We start from the raw sequence: 16,407 nt of genomic DNA, 5'->3' as shown, positions 1-16,407 counted from the left end.
GACTGCTTTAGTAATAGCATACAATTCGTTCCAATCAGTGTGTTGTCTCACTTCTTCGAGTCTTTTTGTTATGGCAGAGGACGTTATTATCTGGCACTTCCATCTGCTTGGCTTGAAACGTGGATTGCAATATAACAGAGAAGCCTTGGTCCAGGAGAGACGAAGTGTACAGAATACAGCGATGGGATTGCCTAAATAGAGCTGATGAAATAGTTTAACAGTATATGACCTTGTGAAGTTTGTTATATAACCTTAAAGAAAACATTTCCAGAAGAGAGAAGCCATTGAACATGAATGATGTAATAATACTTGTCAAGATAATTAACATGTTGGCCTAAGATTTGCTATTCAAGAACGAGAGATATTTTTGGAATGATCATTAATTTTGTTAAGACAAGAACATCCGCGTATTTATTATTACCTTCGTTGAAGAATGGCAAATAATGAAGAACATTCCAGCGTTTCCTTTTGTTTAGACTAGCAGACACAGACCCGACGTTCAGTGTAATTGTTGGACAATAAAATGAAGGAATGTTGAACATTGGCCTAACGTTTTTAAATCTAGGGAATGTATGGAGTTGCGTGCATGGTTCTTTATTTTATTCTATCTGTAATTAAGTAAGTAAATGTGTCCCTGTAACATGCCGTGGAGGCCCATCGGGTTGTGAGACGTCGAGGCTCCCACATTATCTAGACAATCGGCTCACAGATGGCGGTGAGGTTGTCAGCCTTACGCGCCGGCCGCTTACAATTCCTGGTACTCCTTTCTGTTAGAGGCTGAGTCAACCCCAGGGCCATAGTGCGGCTAGAATAATTAGGTAAGTTTAAAAATCCAGTGACCTCATCGGGACTCGAACCCGCGTGCCTCTAGAATGTAGATAGGAGGATGATTAAAGAGGAATCTTCATAACTTGCAGTCTTCACCAAATATAGTTAGAACGATGTAATTGATGATGAGATGGGAAGGGCATATAGCTTGCATGGGATAAGAGGAATGCACAATTGTTAATACCTAGACGTAGGGAGGAGGACAGTATTAAAATGGATCTAAGAGGAATGGGATGGTGTGATTTGGACTGGAATCATCTGGCTCTTGTGAACACTGTAGTAAACCTTCTGGTTCCATAAAATTCTGGGAAATTCCTGAGTAGCTGATCGACTGGAGACTTGTCAAATACCCAATTCCATAGAGGCGAAGTGAAGGTCTCGTTGGATTAGTGCGTCTCAGGATGTGCTATTGTGGTGGATTCCTCAGACCGCGGTTGTCCTACCTAATCCCTGAACGTAGATACTGATGGTGAGTGGGAGAACTTAAATGACCCTAGTGTCAAGATACGCCCCAGATAGATATGCTCTGAGCCGATCAAGGTGGCCGCGCGTTCTAAGGTATAGCAAGTGTCACGTAACTTCGAACAAGGCCAAGAGCGCCAAGAGTAACCTTGAATGCGCAGAAGACAAATTTCAGACAAGGGGGTGCGTGGCCATGTTCGAAGTCACATGACACTGTCTCTACGAACCGTCTTCGCCCTCTCAAACACTGGGGTCGTGGCTTCGAATCTCACCCGAGGTATGGATGCTTGTCAGCGTTTGTTCCGTGTCTGTGTTGTTCTGTGTGTGGGTAGCGGCCTTGCGGCGGGCTGATCCCCCATCCGAGGATTCCTACCTACTGTATATAGATTAAGTAACTGGAATCGAGGCCAAGGCCCACAAAGGCCTGCAGAACCGTAGGTATGTTTTGGTGGATTATGTCAGAGTCTGCGTTTTGCTGTCTGTTCATTACACATAACTTTGTTACTCCATAACCAGTCGAGTGCGGGATCTGAGGCTGTGATAATGTGCTGCCTGGTCAAGGCTGTCCAGCGGTGACATGTGAATATGATACAATGGTAGAATGTTTATTGGGAGGGGGGGTAAATTGAAGAAATAAAAAAAAACTCCGTGTCCTGTAGTCCGCAAGCGAACTATACCGACCCAGCGACCGCCGCTTGTCGGCGAAGTTAGTACCAACTTTTGCGGATAGAGGGTATCACATGGTCAGCGCAACTGATACCCACTGCCGTTAATCGCGGTTTTCTAGACCGGAGCCGCTATTTCCATGAAATAGCTCCTCAGTTATCCTCACGAGGCAGAGTGGACCCCGTTTCCAGACCCACTACATCAGAAAATCTGGTAGCTCCGGGAATCGAACCCGCGACCTCTGGATCTGTAGCCGGAACTCTGACCACTAAACCACAGAGGCGGTACGAGTAAACACTGTTCCGATGACACTTCGTCCACTACGAACCTCGCATGAAATGACCCGTGATTGAATGAGTGAGTCTGTTGTAGCAAACCAGCGTCTGGTTACCTAAGCTTCGCGCCGCCTTATTTCTATACAAAGGCCGTTTCTTGTGTGTTTTATTTGGCATTTATATCCAGAAACGGCCGTGCCATAGCTAAAGCGGTTAGTCGCTGGCTTCCCACCGCGGCGGGCCGGGGTCGATCCCCGGGGCTGGTCAAGTGGGGTTTGTGGTGGGCAAAGTGGCGCTGGGGCAGGTTTTCTCCGAGTACTTCGGTTTCCCCTGCCAATCTTCATTCCACCAATTGCTCCACAATCACCCTCACCTATCATCTGGGGCTGGTACAATAGGCCAGAAGTGGCCGCAGTACAAGGGACTTAGTCCCACCCCACTAGCAATAAAAAAGATATATATCCAGAAACACAGGAAGAAATAGAATTATTATTGAATTTACGACGGTTTTTATTGCACAGCTGTCATCTGGAAATAATTATAATGAGGCAGGCATGACGATCTGTTATGACACACGTAAAAGCTGAAATATTTTCGATAAAAGATATTGTTGCTCTAAAACTTTGTTAGTGGGGCTTGACATTTAGGTTTTTAAATGTCAAGTTATTTTAATAAGGCCCCCTGAATGTTATTGCCGAACGGACGCAGCACCTGTTGGTGGAAATGGTGAGCGATATGAGGCGGTGAGAGGGGGCGGGAGGATTCTGCACGATTCTTCTAATAAATTTGCGCTTCCCCGTACACGTAGTGAATACGTGTCCAGGAATTTATATAACTGCGTTTATTGTGTTGCCCACACCCACCTTTCACTCTGGTCAGATGCGATAAATTTTGTTACACATTTTAAACCTACACAGTTTATTTTTTTTTTCTGTTATACGAAAAGGCAGAGTTTATTTGCTTTTTCGTTGTTCGTGATAGGCTATGTGGTTACATATTTGCAGAGACCAGTCCCCCCCCCCCCACATTCTTCATTCTATAAATCGTTCCTACACAAAATTCCATGTAAATATCTGTCCAGTTGGTCACATTTTCCTTCAGGTGAATTTCGTGACCTTGAGGTTCCAAATTCTGTCAAATTTACCCCCCTTTAAAGGCGCATTTCACATAGGCTTTGATTCTTTTCCGCAATTCGTGTGGTAAGCTCTGAGATTTTTTTTTTAGCTACAGCCCCTATTTGGGCCTTGGCCTACTTCCATGAAACTCGCCGTTTCACTTCGGTTTACTAGGACTTACGCTGGAGCCATACGAGCGCACAGAATGCATCCGTTGTAACGAACGACGTGACGTCCGTTGTAGAAATAAACAAGAGAGGCGAATGCTACGCTTTCTTCTGCTTCCATTGCAGACACAGAACTACGCACCACATTCTGCAACTGTGTGGTGTCCTCAGCAACGTCCGTCATAAAGAACGTTCGTTGCTACGGACGCATTTTGTGCGCTCGTGTGGCCCCAGCCTTAGACATTCGGTAGAACTCGTTAGGGCGGGTGATCAGCTCGTCGCAAGGCCTCTCTACCTGTATACAAACACAGAACAGCGCACATGCACACAAACATTGAACAACCCTCAGTGGGATTCGAACCCACGATCCCGGCTTCGGAGCGAGCGAAGACAGTGCATACCTTATACCGCTCGGCTACTGTCACCGGCAGTGTATAAGAATAATATATAAGTATTCAGTTCGTACATCACAGGAAATAGATCCGAACCCACGATCCCGGCTTCGGAGCGAGCGAGCGAAGACAGTGCATGCCTTAGACCGCTCGGCTACCGTTATCGGCAGCGCTGAGAACACAAATTTAAATTAACCCTTTGTAATAGAGTGTTTGCTACCTATACCTCATACTCCACCGTTGGAAACCCATCCATTTTGGCCACGCAATGTATCTGTTTATTTTCTTATAATTCTAAAAATAATCAGCGATTATTTTTGCGTAACAAGCTTTAACCCATTCATCGACGTAGAGGAACGTATTCTCTGCGGTATAATTTGAATATAGCCGCCTCTGTGGTCTAGTGGTCAGAGTTCCTGGCTGCAGATACAGACGTCCGGGTTCGATTCCCGGCGCTACCAGATTTTCTTAGAAGTAGTGGGTCTCTAACGGGGTCCACTCAGCTTCGTGAAATTGAGGAGCTACTTAAATGGAAAAGTAGCGGCTCCGGTCTAGAAAGCTGAAATTAACGGCCTTGGGGATTCGTTGCGCTGACCACGTGACACCGACTATCCGCTAAAGTTGGCACTGACTTCACCGGTCGCTCGGTCGGTATAGTTCGCTTGCGGAATAAAAACGCCACAGTTTTTGTTTTATTTTTTTGTTTATAATTTGAATATTTTTAAGCTCTTCAGATGAGTTACGGACATCAGAATTCGTCCTCAGTGGAGCCTTTCTGCGTTAATAAGAATTTTCCGTTTGAATGCACAGTAAAGACCCTGCTCCGCTACTTTATGCTGCTCGTAACCACCGCTCTACCTTTTCTTCCCAACGCTCTACCTTCTCTCGAGCCTGCCTTTACCATGGAGATGATCGGGCAGTGCTTGGAACCTTCATACCGGGAAAACTTTCCTGTGAGAGAGCCCCACGTGTCACATTTAATACAGCAGCTATGAACTCATTGCATTAATCGTTTCCCCTGTGTTTGAGCATTACGCTTAGAAGATATTGATTAAATGTAGAGGTAAAATGTGTGTTTTTATGACAGCAGCAGACATATATGAGTGGTTCACGTTCCGTCCGTCATATCCCAGGGTGAAGAACTCCCGCAATTTACATATCTACTAGGCCGCGCCATAGCTCAAGCGGTTAGTCGCTGGCTTCCGACCGCGGCGGCCCGGGTTCGATCCCGGGGTCTGGTCAAGTGGGATTTGTGGTGGACACAGTGGCGCTGGGGCAGGTTTTCTCCCAGTACTTCGGTTTCCCCTGCCAATCTTCATTCCACGAATTGCTCCACAATCACCCTCACCTATCACCTGGGGCTGGTACAATAGGCCAGAAGTGGCCGCAGTACGAGGGACTTAGTCCCACCTCACTAGCAATAAAAATACTTATGTATTACCTCCGTCTCTACAGTGCCACCTTCGCGTTCCGTCCTCTCTGTAGTTATGTCATTATGTAGCTGTTTCGCTTGAATGTTTTCAGTGCAGGAGTTCGTACGAACGCAGTGTGATGATGTAAGATAAGAGGCACTGTTGCCCCTAGTTCATATTATGCCTTGTATAAAGCGAAACGCCACTTTCTTAGAACGTACTGCTTCATCCATCATGTGTTTTGTTTATTTTTCTATCCTGTTCGATGACTAATACACATAATTGTTATTGTGTGCTATATTCTACAAGAAATGGAGATAACCCCCCAAGAACAACGAGGTCATGCTTGTTATATTTTCTGTTCCACGCAAATGCACTTGCTGCTGTCTGTTGGTTTGGTGTCAGGCGTTCACAGATGTATTAATGATCCCCCCCCCACGTCATATCCGTCCTTATCTGTTCTTCTGTACACTGGAAAATATTATTTATGAGACCTGTCTAATGCGAAAAACATTACAGAAATAATCAGATGCAAGCCGACCTTAAGACCGACTCCAGGGGTGTAAAACATCGAGGATACCACATTTTCTATACAATCGGCTCACAGATGGCGGTAAGTTCGTCGGTCATACGCGCCGGCCGCACCTAAACCCCCCAGGAAGATTCCTGGTACTCATTTCTGTTAGAGACTGAGCCGACTGTGCTTGAAAGGATTAGGTAAATTGAAAAAAAAAAGTGACCTCATCGGGAGTAGAACCCGCGTCCTGGTAAAGTTAATGGGTAGAACATGTATTTAATGAGCTCAGTAAAAGGAACGCGTGATGAAAGGAACCCCCCGGACTGTGCATCAAAGCAGCTACTGCCATCACAAGTAAGTTAATTAGCTCGCCCTTAAACACTCAGTTTTGTGTTACCCCAGCAACGACTTGTTATGAGAGGAAGTTGTGTGATAGGTCACGATCTAGTGAGCCGTTTGTTTAGCATATCGTTTGTGTCTTTTAAGTATTAACAATATTTTTGTGTGGATATGCAAAATGTAGTGTACTTATAAAGGAGATAGTTCGCGATGCACTATTTGTGCGTGTTATTCGTGGGAAGTGGCGCTGAACGTCGGCCTTGACGTATCATTCAGTAACATGGATGGATGGAAAACAATACGGGAGGATAAAACGGAAATTAACAGTAATAGAGCTTATGTGAATAAGACATCACGTTGAATTCTCAACTGGTATTACATTGGTTCGCAGTATAAGGTACCGACGTTCAAGAAAGCAAACTAGTGTGACGTTAACGCGGTGATTCATCGCTGGGCTGATTTTATCTTACCCAGCGATGACTTAGTTTTTGGAAGTACTCAGAAGGTTCTTTTAGAACGTCGGTGATCTCATGGTTTAATGTTCTTCTGCAGGTGGCCACGAGACCTTGGACAATGCCTCCGTCAGACTCAACAGTGACTTCACGTGACCTCACCAAGCTGTGTAACCACAAGAGGAAATTACTCGCAATGGCTACCTTGGCGGCTGGTCCTGGGTTCAATTCCCAACAGCAGCAAACGCACGGGACACAGGGTTCAGGAGACACGCAACTTGCGAAGACAAAGAAAGGTGAGTGTTGGCTTTTCATGTTTTTTGTAGTCATTGACCACGAGGTATGTTAGTACTGTTGATATTCATGTACGTATAAGCGGGTGTTTGCAAATCTGTGCTTTCTCACGTCATAATGGGTCGATGTTCCGTCTGCGTGGGACAGTAAACATCCAGTAAGGTACGCAGGATTTGAATAGTTCTACCTTCTGGGATGTAAAGGTTAAAAAGTTACAGTTGTTCCTATGCATAACTAATTAAGCACTACGCCACGAAGGGGGGTGGATGTATAGATCCATATTTTCTTGACCTCGTCACTATCTGGAGGTGCGTGGTCAGCTTCACGCCCCGGCCGCTTTATCCCCGGTACCGAGTGGATAGGAGGCTGGATGGACCCCAGAGCCGGTGTGGACGAAGTGGAGAAGTGAAAATTCTTACCCTCACCGGGACTCGAACTCCGATCCCTCCAGCCCGTAGCCAGTCGCTATACCGACTGCGCTGTCCCGGTAACGGAAGTATATTTGTTTGGATATGCGATTGTAAAAATGTGACGGATTTCTGTAGGTATGTCTGCCCGTGTTAGAAATGGTTTTATTATGTTATTATTATTATTATTATTATTATTATTATTATTATTATTATTATTATTATTATATGTTTTGGACCCAAGAGTACGTTGAATTGTAGCAGCTGAATTTTGTATTTTGACTTAAAGTGAGTTCAGGAGAGAAAGCATTATTACCAGCTGTTTAGGGAGATGTCGACGGGCCGGATATGTATCTCGAGCCATGGAATAAATATATACGCTATGTCTAATCTATACAGAATGATGCTGACAGAAGAGACGGGCGTGCGGGCTTGCTGTAGGTTGGATTGCGCATTCCATCTCGCCCTGTTCCCCACTTTCTGTGTGTTCTCCGTCCCTGTTCTTCCTCCTGTTCTCTTTCGATAAATGAGAATCGACCAGACTAGCTGGTATATCGTATGACCTACTTAAAGGTATCTCTTTTTACACTGTTTTTCCCCCCTCTGTGTCGTCTGCAGGAATGGAAGATTTTCGCACCTGCGCATTGACACTTTTCTTAAGGCGCGTCCACATTACTCGCGCTCGTGTGATTCGCTGTGCTCGCGAGTAATGTGGACGATATGACAAGTCACAAGACAAGCAAATTTAAAATTTTTAATTTAAGAACTCTAACCAGAAAATTAAAATACGACTACAGCCTATACACACTACGAGTAAATATACGGATCCTCACGCGCCGAAGCCTGGCGAGCAACTGAAGTAGTGTGGACGAAGATTTACGAGCACAAGTAAAAGCCAGACGAGTCTCCCGACGAGCACGAGTAATATGGACTCGCCTTTAGAATTGTACATCCCACTAAACTTAAGTAACCGTACATGCTTTAGTACTCGCATCACGTGACATTCCGTGATTACTGGCTCTCTCTCGGTTTCACAAATGGAGAACAAACTCTAATAATGTCTAGAACAATTGTGGGGTCTCGCTGCTGCTGGTTGCTTTCCGTGCCGGGAGGAAGGAACAAGCATATTCATAACCATTTAATGCGAACGTTGGGAATGCTGCACGGGAGCTGGTTATCTTGGCGGTAACGGTTTAAACTCATGTTCGGGATGTGCTCGGTTCGAATCTCGGTTCATTTACCGCCATGTCCTGACTGAAGTTCTTAGTGGTTTTCTCCACTCACTCCAGTCGAATACATCACCGCCGTTTCTTACCAAATATTTTGTAATCGATCGTTCATCAATCTTCCTGCCTATCTTTATATATATATGCGGTAGAGTAGTTGATTGAGGCATTATGCTACAAACCGGAGGTCGCGGGTTCGAGTCCCGATGAGGTCACTGAATTTTTAAACTCACCTAATTATTCCAGCCGCACTATGGCCCTGGGGTCGACTCAGCCTCTAACAGAAATGAGTACCAGGAATCTCCCTGGGGGTAAAGCGCTGCCGGCGCATAAGGCTGACAACCTCACTGCCATCTGTGAGCCCAGTATCTAGAAAATGTGAGAGCCTCGACGTCTCACAACCCTGTGGGCCTCCACGGCCTGCTACATGGATAGATTTACTCACAGCGTCATAAATCAATCCACACACGCACAAAAGAGAAGCTACTTGTGAATTTAACTCCATTCTTCCCACACACATCTGCTTAAACTGGTCCCAATGTAGCAAGTGTAGGGATAGCTACAGACTGGACGGCATAGTTTCGATTCTCAGCAGAGGCAAAAACTGCTCTCTTCTCCACTCTGGAGCCCACCCAGCCTCATATCCAATGGCTACCGTGGCCTCTGTCTCTGAGGTAGAGTAGCCTGGACGTGAACCCGACCATTGACCTCCGCCTAGTGCCGAGGTTAAGACTGGTAGAGCTATACCTCCACTTTCCCCATAGTGCTTAAATAATTAAGCAGAGGGGCAGCTTTACCTTCTACCTTACCAGTCTCAGTTCAGTCCGTGAGCCCCAGAGAACAATCGGTTGGCCCCAATGCCTATCTTGGTTTAGGGCTCCCGTAAATGAAATACCGTATTTACGCATGTATAGGCCGCACATTTTTTGCCAAAAATTCAAGAGGAAAACTGGGGTGCGGCTTATATTCGAAATATTCGAAATCACACTTCATTTAAAAAATTATATTCATAATTAGTAATACAGGGTGTAATACTCCTGAAATAATATTCCAGGAAAATTATTTATTCTATAATTTCTGTCTGAAAATTGTGCTGCGGCCACGGTAATATGATAGACCTCTACAGTCTTTGTGTATTCGAGTCGAAAACTCACGTAAGGTGTCACGTGAAGGCTGCAGGCTGAGTGACCCAGGAACCGTAGTTCGATTCCCGGCAGGAATTTTATACTGTTTTGTAGACAACAGCGTCCAGCCCACCCAGTGTCATGTTTAACGGGTACTGACAGCGGTTCCTTCGGGGATAAAAGCAGCTGGGGCATGAAGCTGGCCTCTAACCTCCATCCGGTGCTGAGGTTACGATTGTTGGAGCTGTACCTATATTCCTTGTTCATATTCTTGTAGTGGTGCTTAATGGAGTACAGGGAGAACCTTACCTAATGTGAAAGAGAGTTGTGACCGTTTTTGTGATGTGAGTATGTTATAGAACGGGTTAGGCGAATCATGCAGCGGTTTAACCTCTAGAAACAATTGTCACTTCATCGTTTTGGGAACGTACTCCGTCTGTAGTTCGAACCTAGGTTTTTTTTTTCCTTCTCACTACAGCCCCAGTGGGCCTAGGCCTACCTCCATGAACTTCTCCGTTCACTTCGGTTTTGTTGATCTTACACATTCGGTAGGTCTCCTTGGGCGGGTGATCAGCTCGTCGCAAGGCCTGTACCTGTACACAAACACAGAAAAACGCACACACACAAACTAAACATCCATGCCCCGGGTGGGATTCGAACTCACGATCCCGGCTTCCAAGGAAGCGAAGACAGTGCATGCCTTAGACTGCTCAGCTACCGTGACCTGCCGAACCTAGGTTTAGTCTGTGGAATTCGGAATGGTTACCGAGCGAGGAAGTGTTCTTGCGAAATGGCACACGAACTTGTTTTGTGAACTGGTGAGGCAGCTCAAGTTCCCGCGCTTGTACGGATCAGGGGGCTTTGTGTTCCCGCGAATTCAGTTTTTATTTTCCTCTCCCTCTCCAGCGAGTAAATTTTGTTTGTAGTTCACACAACACAGCGTTAAGTCCCGGTTTTTGTTGAATTCGGATTCAACGTTTTCGTCAGAATTTTGTATGTTTTTATAGTTATTTTGAGAAGTACTCTTCTCTATTTTTTATCATTATTAAAACCATGGCAAGACAAGCAAGTTGTGTTTAATTCCTTTAGGAATATTCTCTTTTTTGTGCGGTTTGAAGTTATGATTGCATGCGTGCATGGCATCACTTATTTTGTCGCTGTGTCCCTTTGCTGTGTATTTGAAGTCCACTCATGGTTTGGAGTGCATAAGGCCTACAGAAAGGAAACCGAATCTGTAATGTGGTAATGTCTTTAACCTAACAGGTAAGGCGTAAAAGGTAAAGGTAAAGCTATCCCTGTAACAGGCCGTGGAGGTCCATAGGGTTGTGAGACGTCGAGGCTCCCACATTTTCTAGACAATTGACTCACAGATGGCGGTGAGATTGTCAGCCTTACGCGCCGGCCGCACTTTACCCCCAGGAAGATTCCTGGTGCTCATTTCTGTTAGAGGCTGAGTGGACCACAGGGCCATAGTGCGGCTGGAAGGATTAGGTCAATTGAGAAATCCAGTGAACTTATCGGGATTCGATCCCGCGACCTTCCGGCTTGTAGCATAGTGCCTCAACCACGATACCGTGTGTTTCGATGATGGAAAATGAATTGAAATTAATAATTTATTATAATTAATTTTGAGTGAAATACGGCTGGGTTATATGTTTCTGTGTATGATTGATTTTTCTGTAATTTTTCTAGGGTGTATAGTTTAAGACGGGTTGCATCCTGCATGTGATTTAACTAATGTTTAAAGAAACTGGGGTGGAAAAGTGTACGCAAGTTTTCCAAATGAATTTTCCCCGAATTTGCGTTACTTTGTTGCATAAAGTTGGGTGTATGCTTCATGCCTCGTTCGGATTATGTTGGAACTATGGATCAAACATGTTTTCGCTCGACAGCTTTTACTGTAGAGATCTGTACCAAATTTAATTCAGATCCATTCAGTAATGTCAGACACATGATTTCAAGATGAATTAATTTTATTTTTTTCGTGTTCTCATAAACTTTTTTCCAGAAATATGCACATTCGAGATACATGGCACAGAAATAGGAACAGACACTCATGTCTCGCCATTTTGAGATTCACGTAACAAGTGACAGTTGTATCAGTTTCGTACATTATTCAAGGACGCCATATTGACTACTTGACCGCCTCTGTGGTCTAGTGGTCAGAGTTCCTGGCTACAGATCCAGAGGTCCGGGTTTGATTCTCGGCGCTACCAGATTTTCTGAGAAAGTAGTGGGTCTGGAACGTGGTCCACTCAGCCTCGTGAGGATAAATGAGGAGCTATTTCAAGGAAATAGTGGCTCCGGTCTAGAAAACCGAAATTAACGGCCTTGGGGATCTGTTGCGCAGACCACGCGACCCCCTCTATCCGCTAAAGTTGGCACTAACTTCGCCGACAAGTGGCGGTCGCTCGGTCGGTATAGTTCGCTTGCGGACTAAAACCACGGAGTTTTTTTATTGTATAAGACAGGGTGGGACGATCTCTTTGCATCGGGAACTGAATAGGGTAAAAATGTTAGCGGTCGTTGTCCATTCCGGCATCAAGCAGGATAGAGAAGCGGTACCGTTCGTGACTTATGTTCGGGAGTTGCCCAGTTTCGATCTCGGTCGAGTCATCGGCTAACATGAGATTTTTAGTAGTTTTCCACAGTGATGACACGTCTGGGATGGAGGTACGTTCATTACCTAAAGCTTCAGTGAATTAACTAGCTAACTTATGGAGCTGAGCCCTTCTTGAGAAGCCGCCAGTTGTGCAGCCACTCAAGAACTTCCCAACATTTTATGGAAACCGAAGGTTCATCTGGTCCCAGTTCTAAGCCAGATCAGTACAGTCCATAACACCCCATCCTGTATCTTTAAGATCCATTTTAATATTATCCACCCGCCTACGCTCTGGGGCCCACCAGCCTCCTATCCAATGATTGCCGTGGGTAAAGTGACCGGGAAGTGAAGCTGACAACTCACCTCCAACTAGTGCCGACGTCAAGAAATGTGGAGCTATACCTCAACTCCCTCATACATCTTCATGGCGTAGTGCTTAATTAGTTAAGCACAGGGACCGCTTGACCTCTACCTATGTCTTGGTCTTCCTAGTGGTCTTTTTCCTTCTGGCTTTCCTGTCAGTACTCCATATGAATTCCTCTTCTCCCCCATTCGTTCTACATGCCATTCCCATCTCATTCTTACTGTACTTGGCGAAGAGTTCAAGTTAGGGAGCTCAACATTAAAGCTTCAGTGAATACGAAAATGAAATTAACTACTCACAGTTAAGTATAACAAGTAAAAATAAAAACGTGAATCAAATGGTATTTGACATTTTCATATGATGGAACTCAGCTAAACCTCCTCTGCGCGATATAGGAGCATGTTGCTTAAGGTCTGACAGCGACTCAATGTCTGTAGCGTAGGTTGTTGTTGACAAGGCTTCACTTCGCTAACATCCATATAGGAATTTAACCCTTATCACACACACATAGGTTCCGACACAGTGACATATCTTGGGGTAGAATAGCTTGCTGTTACTAGTGCTGACTTGTTCTCTCACTTCTGTATATATCTCTGGGGGGAGTTTATTGATCTGCTTCGGGCGACTGCTGGGACGCGGGAGCTACCAGTTCCGTCCTCTACTCTATTTGTGAAGGAATTCATTTTCAAACAGATCGCCCCTGCTCCATGCCATAATATTGCATACATAGGGAGTACGTTTTATACAGAGAATTGCAACCCTCTTTCTGTCTCACCCCCGTCCCTTCTCCCCGCTAACCTGCCCAGGGATGGCGCGAATACAGTCAACTGATATTATGAGCAGAGCCTTTGTCTGTTTATTTTGCAGAAGATGCGTTATAAATAGACGTTATTAAATTTATGCATGTTTACTGGCATTTATCAGAACTGCAGGAAAAGTAGCAGTCCCGAAGACGGTATCAGGAATGAATATGTAGCTCATAAAGGTAAGCACTACACCATGAAGGCGCATGGGGGAGTGGATGTACAGATCCACATTTTCAAGACCCCGGGAGGTGAGTGGTCAGCTTTACGCCCCATCCGCTTTACCCTCGGGGATAGAGCCCCCGGTACCCATTGGATAGGAGGTTGGGTGGACCCCGGAGCCGGTATGGACGACGTGGAGAAGAGAAGATTCTTGCCCTCACCGGGACTCGAACTCCGACCCCTAGGTCGTCCAGCCCATAGCCAGTCGCTATACCGGCTGAGGTTATAAAGACCAAGACGTAGGTGGTTGGACAATATTAAAATGGATCTTAGAGAGATAGGATTTGATGGTATGTATTAGACTTATCTGGCTCAGGATAGGGACCAGTGGAGCGCTCCTGTGAACACGGTAATGAACCTTTCGGGTTCTATAAAATGCTGGAAAGTTCTTGAGTGGCTGCAGAAATGGCTGCTTCTCAAGAACATCTCAGCTCCATGAGTGAGTGATATATACCTATATTGCCCGAAGTGCTTGAGTGAGCTTAGTCGGTATAGTGGCGGGCTCGATTCCCGGCGGGGGCAAGGAGATTTTTCTCTGTTACACGGCGTTCGAACCTGCTCTGGGACCCACCCAGCTTCCTGTCCAGTTGGCACCGCAGGGGTAAAGCGGCCGGGGCGTGAAACTGACCTCTCCAATCTAGTCCTGAGGTCAAGAATTTGTGGAGCTATATCTCCGCTCCCCCATACGTCTTCATTGTATGGTGCTTAAGTAAGTAGAAAGAAGAGCATAAAATAAGGCGTAGTGAGGGCCTGTGTCCGCTTCATCTGCAGAATTATTTATGTGGTTCTGATTAAACTTCTGCACGAGAAGTTGTCGCGAATTTTGTTAAGGTTCGTAGCCGTTCAGAATGACCTCGACAGTACATGAAGCCAAAATCGAAATCACCGAGCGTGGTGGCTGAAACGTTAAGCCTTCTGGCTTGAGATAAGGAGGTGCCAGGTTCGAATCTTTATCGAGAAGCCGACTACTCTGATTCGAGAATTTTCTTATTAGAACAACTTGCAAATTAGCATGCAAGTTATGTAAGGCTATATGTTGATGGTAATTTGTGTCATGTTCCTATATGGGCAATATATCGGGAAAATAGTCCTATGAAAAAAAAAAAGCTTTTTCATAATTTTGCTCGGTCTCCAGGCGATTGCTGTGTTATTACATTGAAATAGTCCATAAATAATTAAAAACGTAAATAGAGGCATTCTTGGCGGTTTTCTTACAAACATTTCGTTCTTACATCGTGTCAGGTCCTACATAATGTAAAATGTAAGTGCCGTTCGGATCTGTAGCTTTGATTTGAATCGTTCGGCATATACAGGGTGTCCCAGGAGGAAAAGTGTGTATTCTGGGTGGTCATAGTATCGGGCATTCTAAGCAGAAAAGTGTATATGTACATGTGTCCTATTCCGAACGGTTTCCGAGATAGAGCTGTTTCACTGTACAGTTCCAAAACTGTTGATAAGAAAGAGATATTGCGTACTGTTTCTAATTACCGTATTTATTGTTCACGTGACTAAGTTGGTATAGTGTATCTAGTGTGTGTGACTTATAAGACGGGTTTTAATTGGATTTATTGCCGCCTTATTCAATTGGTAACAACAGGAAAAACAGCGCTGTAGCTGATCTGAATACTTTACAGTTCACCCTTACACACGCACTAGTGTTTTCAGTCTTCACTAGTCGTGTCCTGGCAACGGATTTATAACAGTATCGCTATCACTTCAAATCACATGAAGTCTTCTCTTTCACAGCCTAGTTCCCTTCTTGCTGTTACTCTGCACTGCCAACTCGGAAGACTACTTAGTTGAGTTCCTCTACTCCCAGGCTCAAATCCTGTCAGACTGGCGTCTCGAAACTCGACTCACTTCTTCTCAACTGAACCACTTTGTGAAAACACAGCCTCTCTGTTGTTGGGAAGGCGTGTTTATAGCGGCGTTGTATAGAAACGGAAGCTACTGGATTGCTGCTTGAGTATTCATTGCATTGGGAACGTGTTTACTGAGTCGTTGCCTAGCAGTGAACCTCTATTCTGACTTCAGTATTCCGCCTTTCAGTCGTCATGTCACAGTAACTTTTCGAAAATTCCAACTTGTGTGAGGGCTAGTTTCTCGTCTGAATTCATCTTGACGTTCCTTTATGCGGACAATAACATGAAATGGCTTTATCTCTGGAACCTTTCGGAGTGGGACACATGTACATATACAATTTTTTGCTTGGATTGACCGATATTGTGACCTCCCAGAATACTGACATTTTCTCCTGGGACGTCCTGTGTACAAGAATAGATCATATATGATTTCAGTTCGGTATTTTTAACGAAGATGCTAGTAAGGAGTGTAGCATTGTAATAAAGTAAAGTAAGTAAAGGTGTGAATGTATAAGGGGTGGGCTTTCTTGACCCTTGCACCGCGACCTACAGTGATCTATCCCTCTAACAGGCCGTGGAGACCCATAGGGTTGTGAGACGTTGAGGTTCCCACATTTTCTAGACGATCAACTCATAGATGGCAGTGAGGTCAGCTTTGCGCGCCGGCCGCCCTCTACCCCCAAGAACATTCCTGGTACTCATTTCTGTTAGAGAATGAGTCGACCCCAGGGCCTGGAAGGATTAGGTAAATTGAAAAAATGCAATGACCTCATCGGAATTCGATCCCGCGACCTTCCGCCTTGTAGCATAGTGCCTCAACCAACTACGCTACCGCGTGCCCCATAGTATTGTAATATAGAACACTTTAAAATACGTAT

At 45.1% G+C, this 16,407-nt stretch overlaps 1 protein-coding gene across 2 annotated transcripts in view; it reads left to right on the top strand.

Annotated features, from left to right (window-relative positions):
- LOC111870000 (mucin-12) overlaps positions 1-16,407 on the top strand; it is a 342,323-nt gene that overhangs the window by 259,958 nt on the left and 65,958 nt on the right. For both annotated transcript variants that reach the window (XM_023861920.2, XM_023861921.2), the window contains exon 4: positions 6,726-6,921. In XM_023861920.2, the coding sequence (XP_023717688.1) occupies positions 6,726-6,921 (196 nt within the window). The remainder of the gene's footprint in view (positions 1-6,725; positions 6,922-16,407) is intronic.

Source organism: Cryptotermes secundus, unplaced genomic scaffold (assembly GCF_002891405.2).
Source record: "Cryptotermes secundus unplaced genomic scaffold, Csec_1.0 scaffold2648, whole genome shotgun sequence".
Classification (NCBI taxonomy): domain Eukaryota; kingdom Metazoa; phylum Arthropoda; class Insecta; order Blattodea; family Kalotermitidae; genus Cryptotermes; species Cryptotermes secundus.
This window is presented reverse-complemented; position numbering and strand designations above follow the sequence as displayed.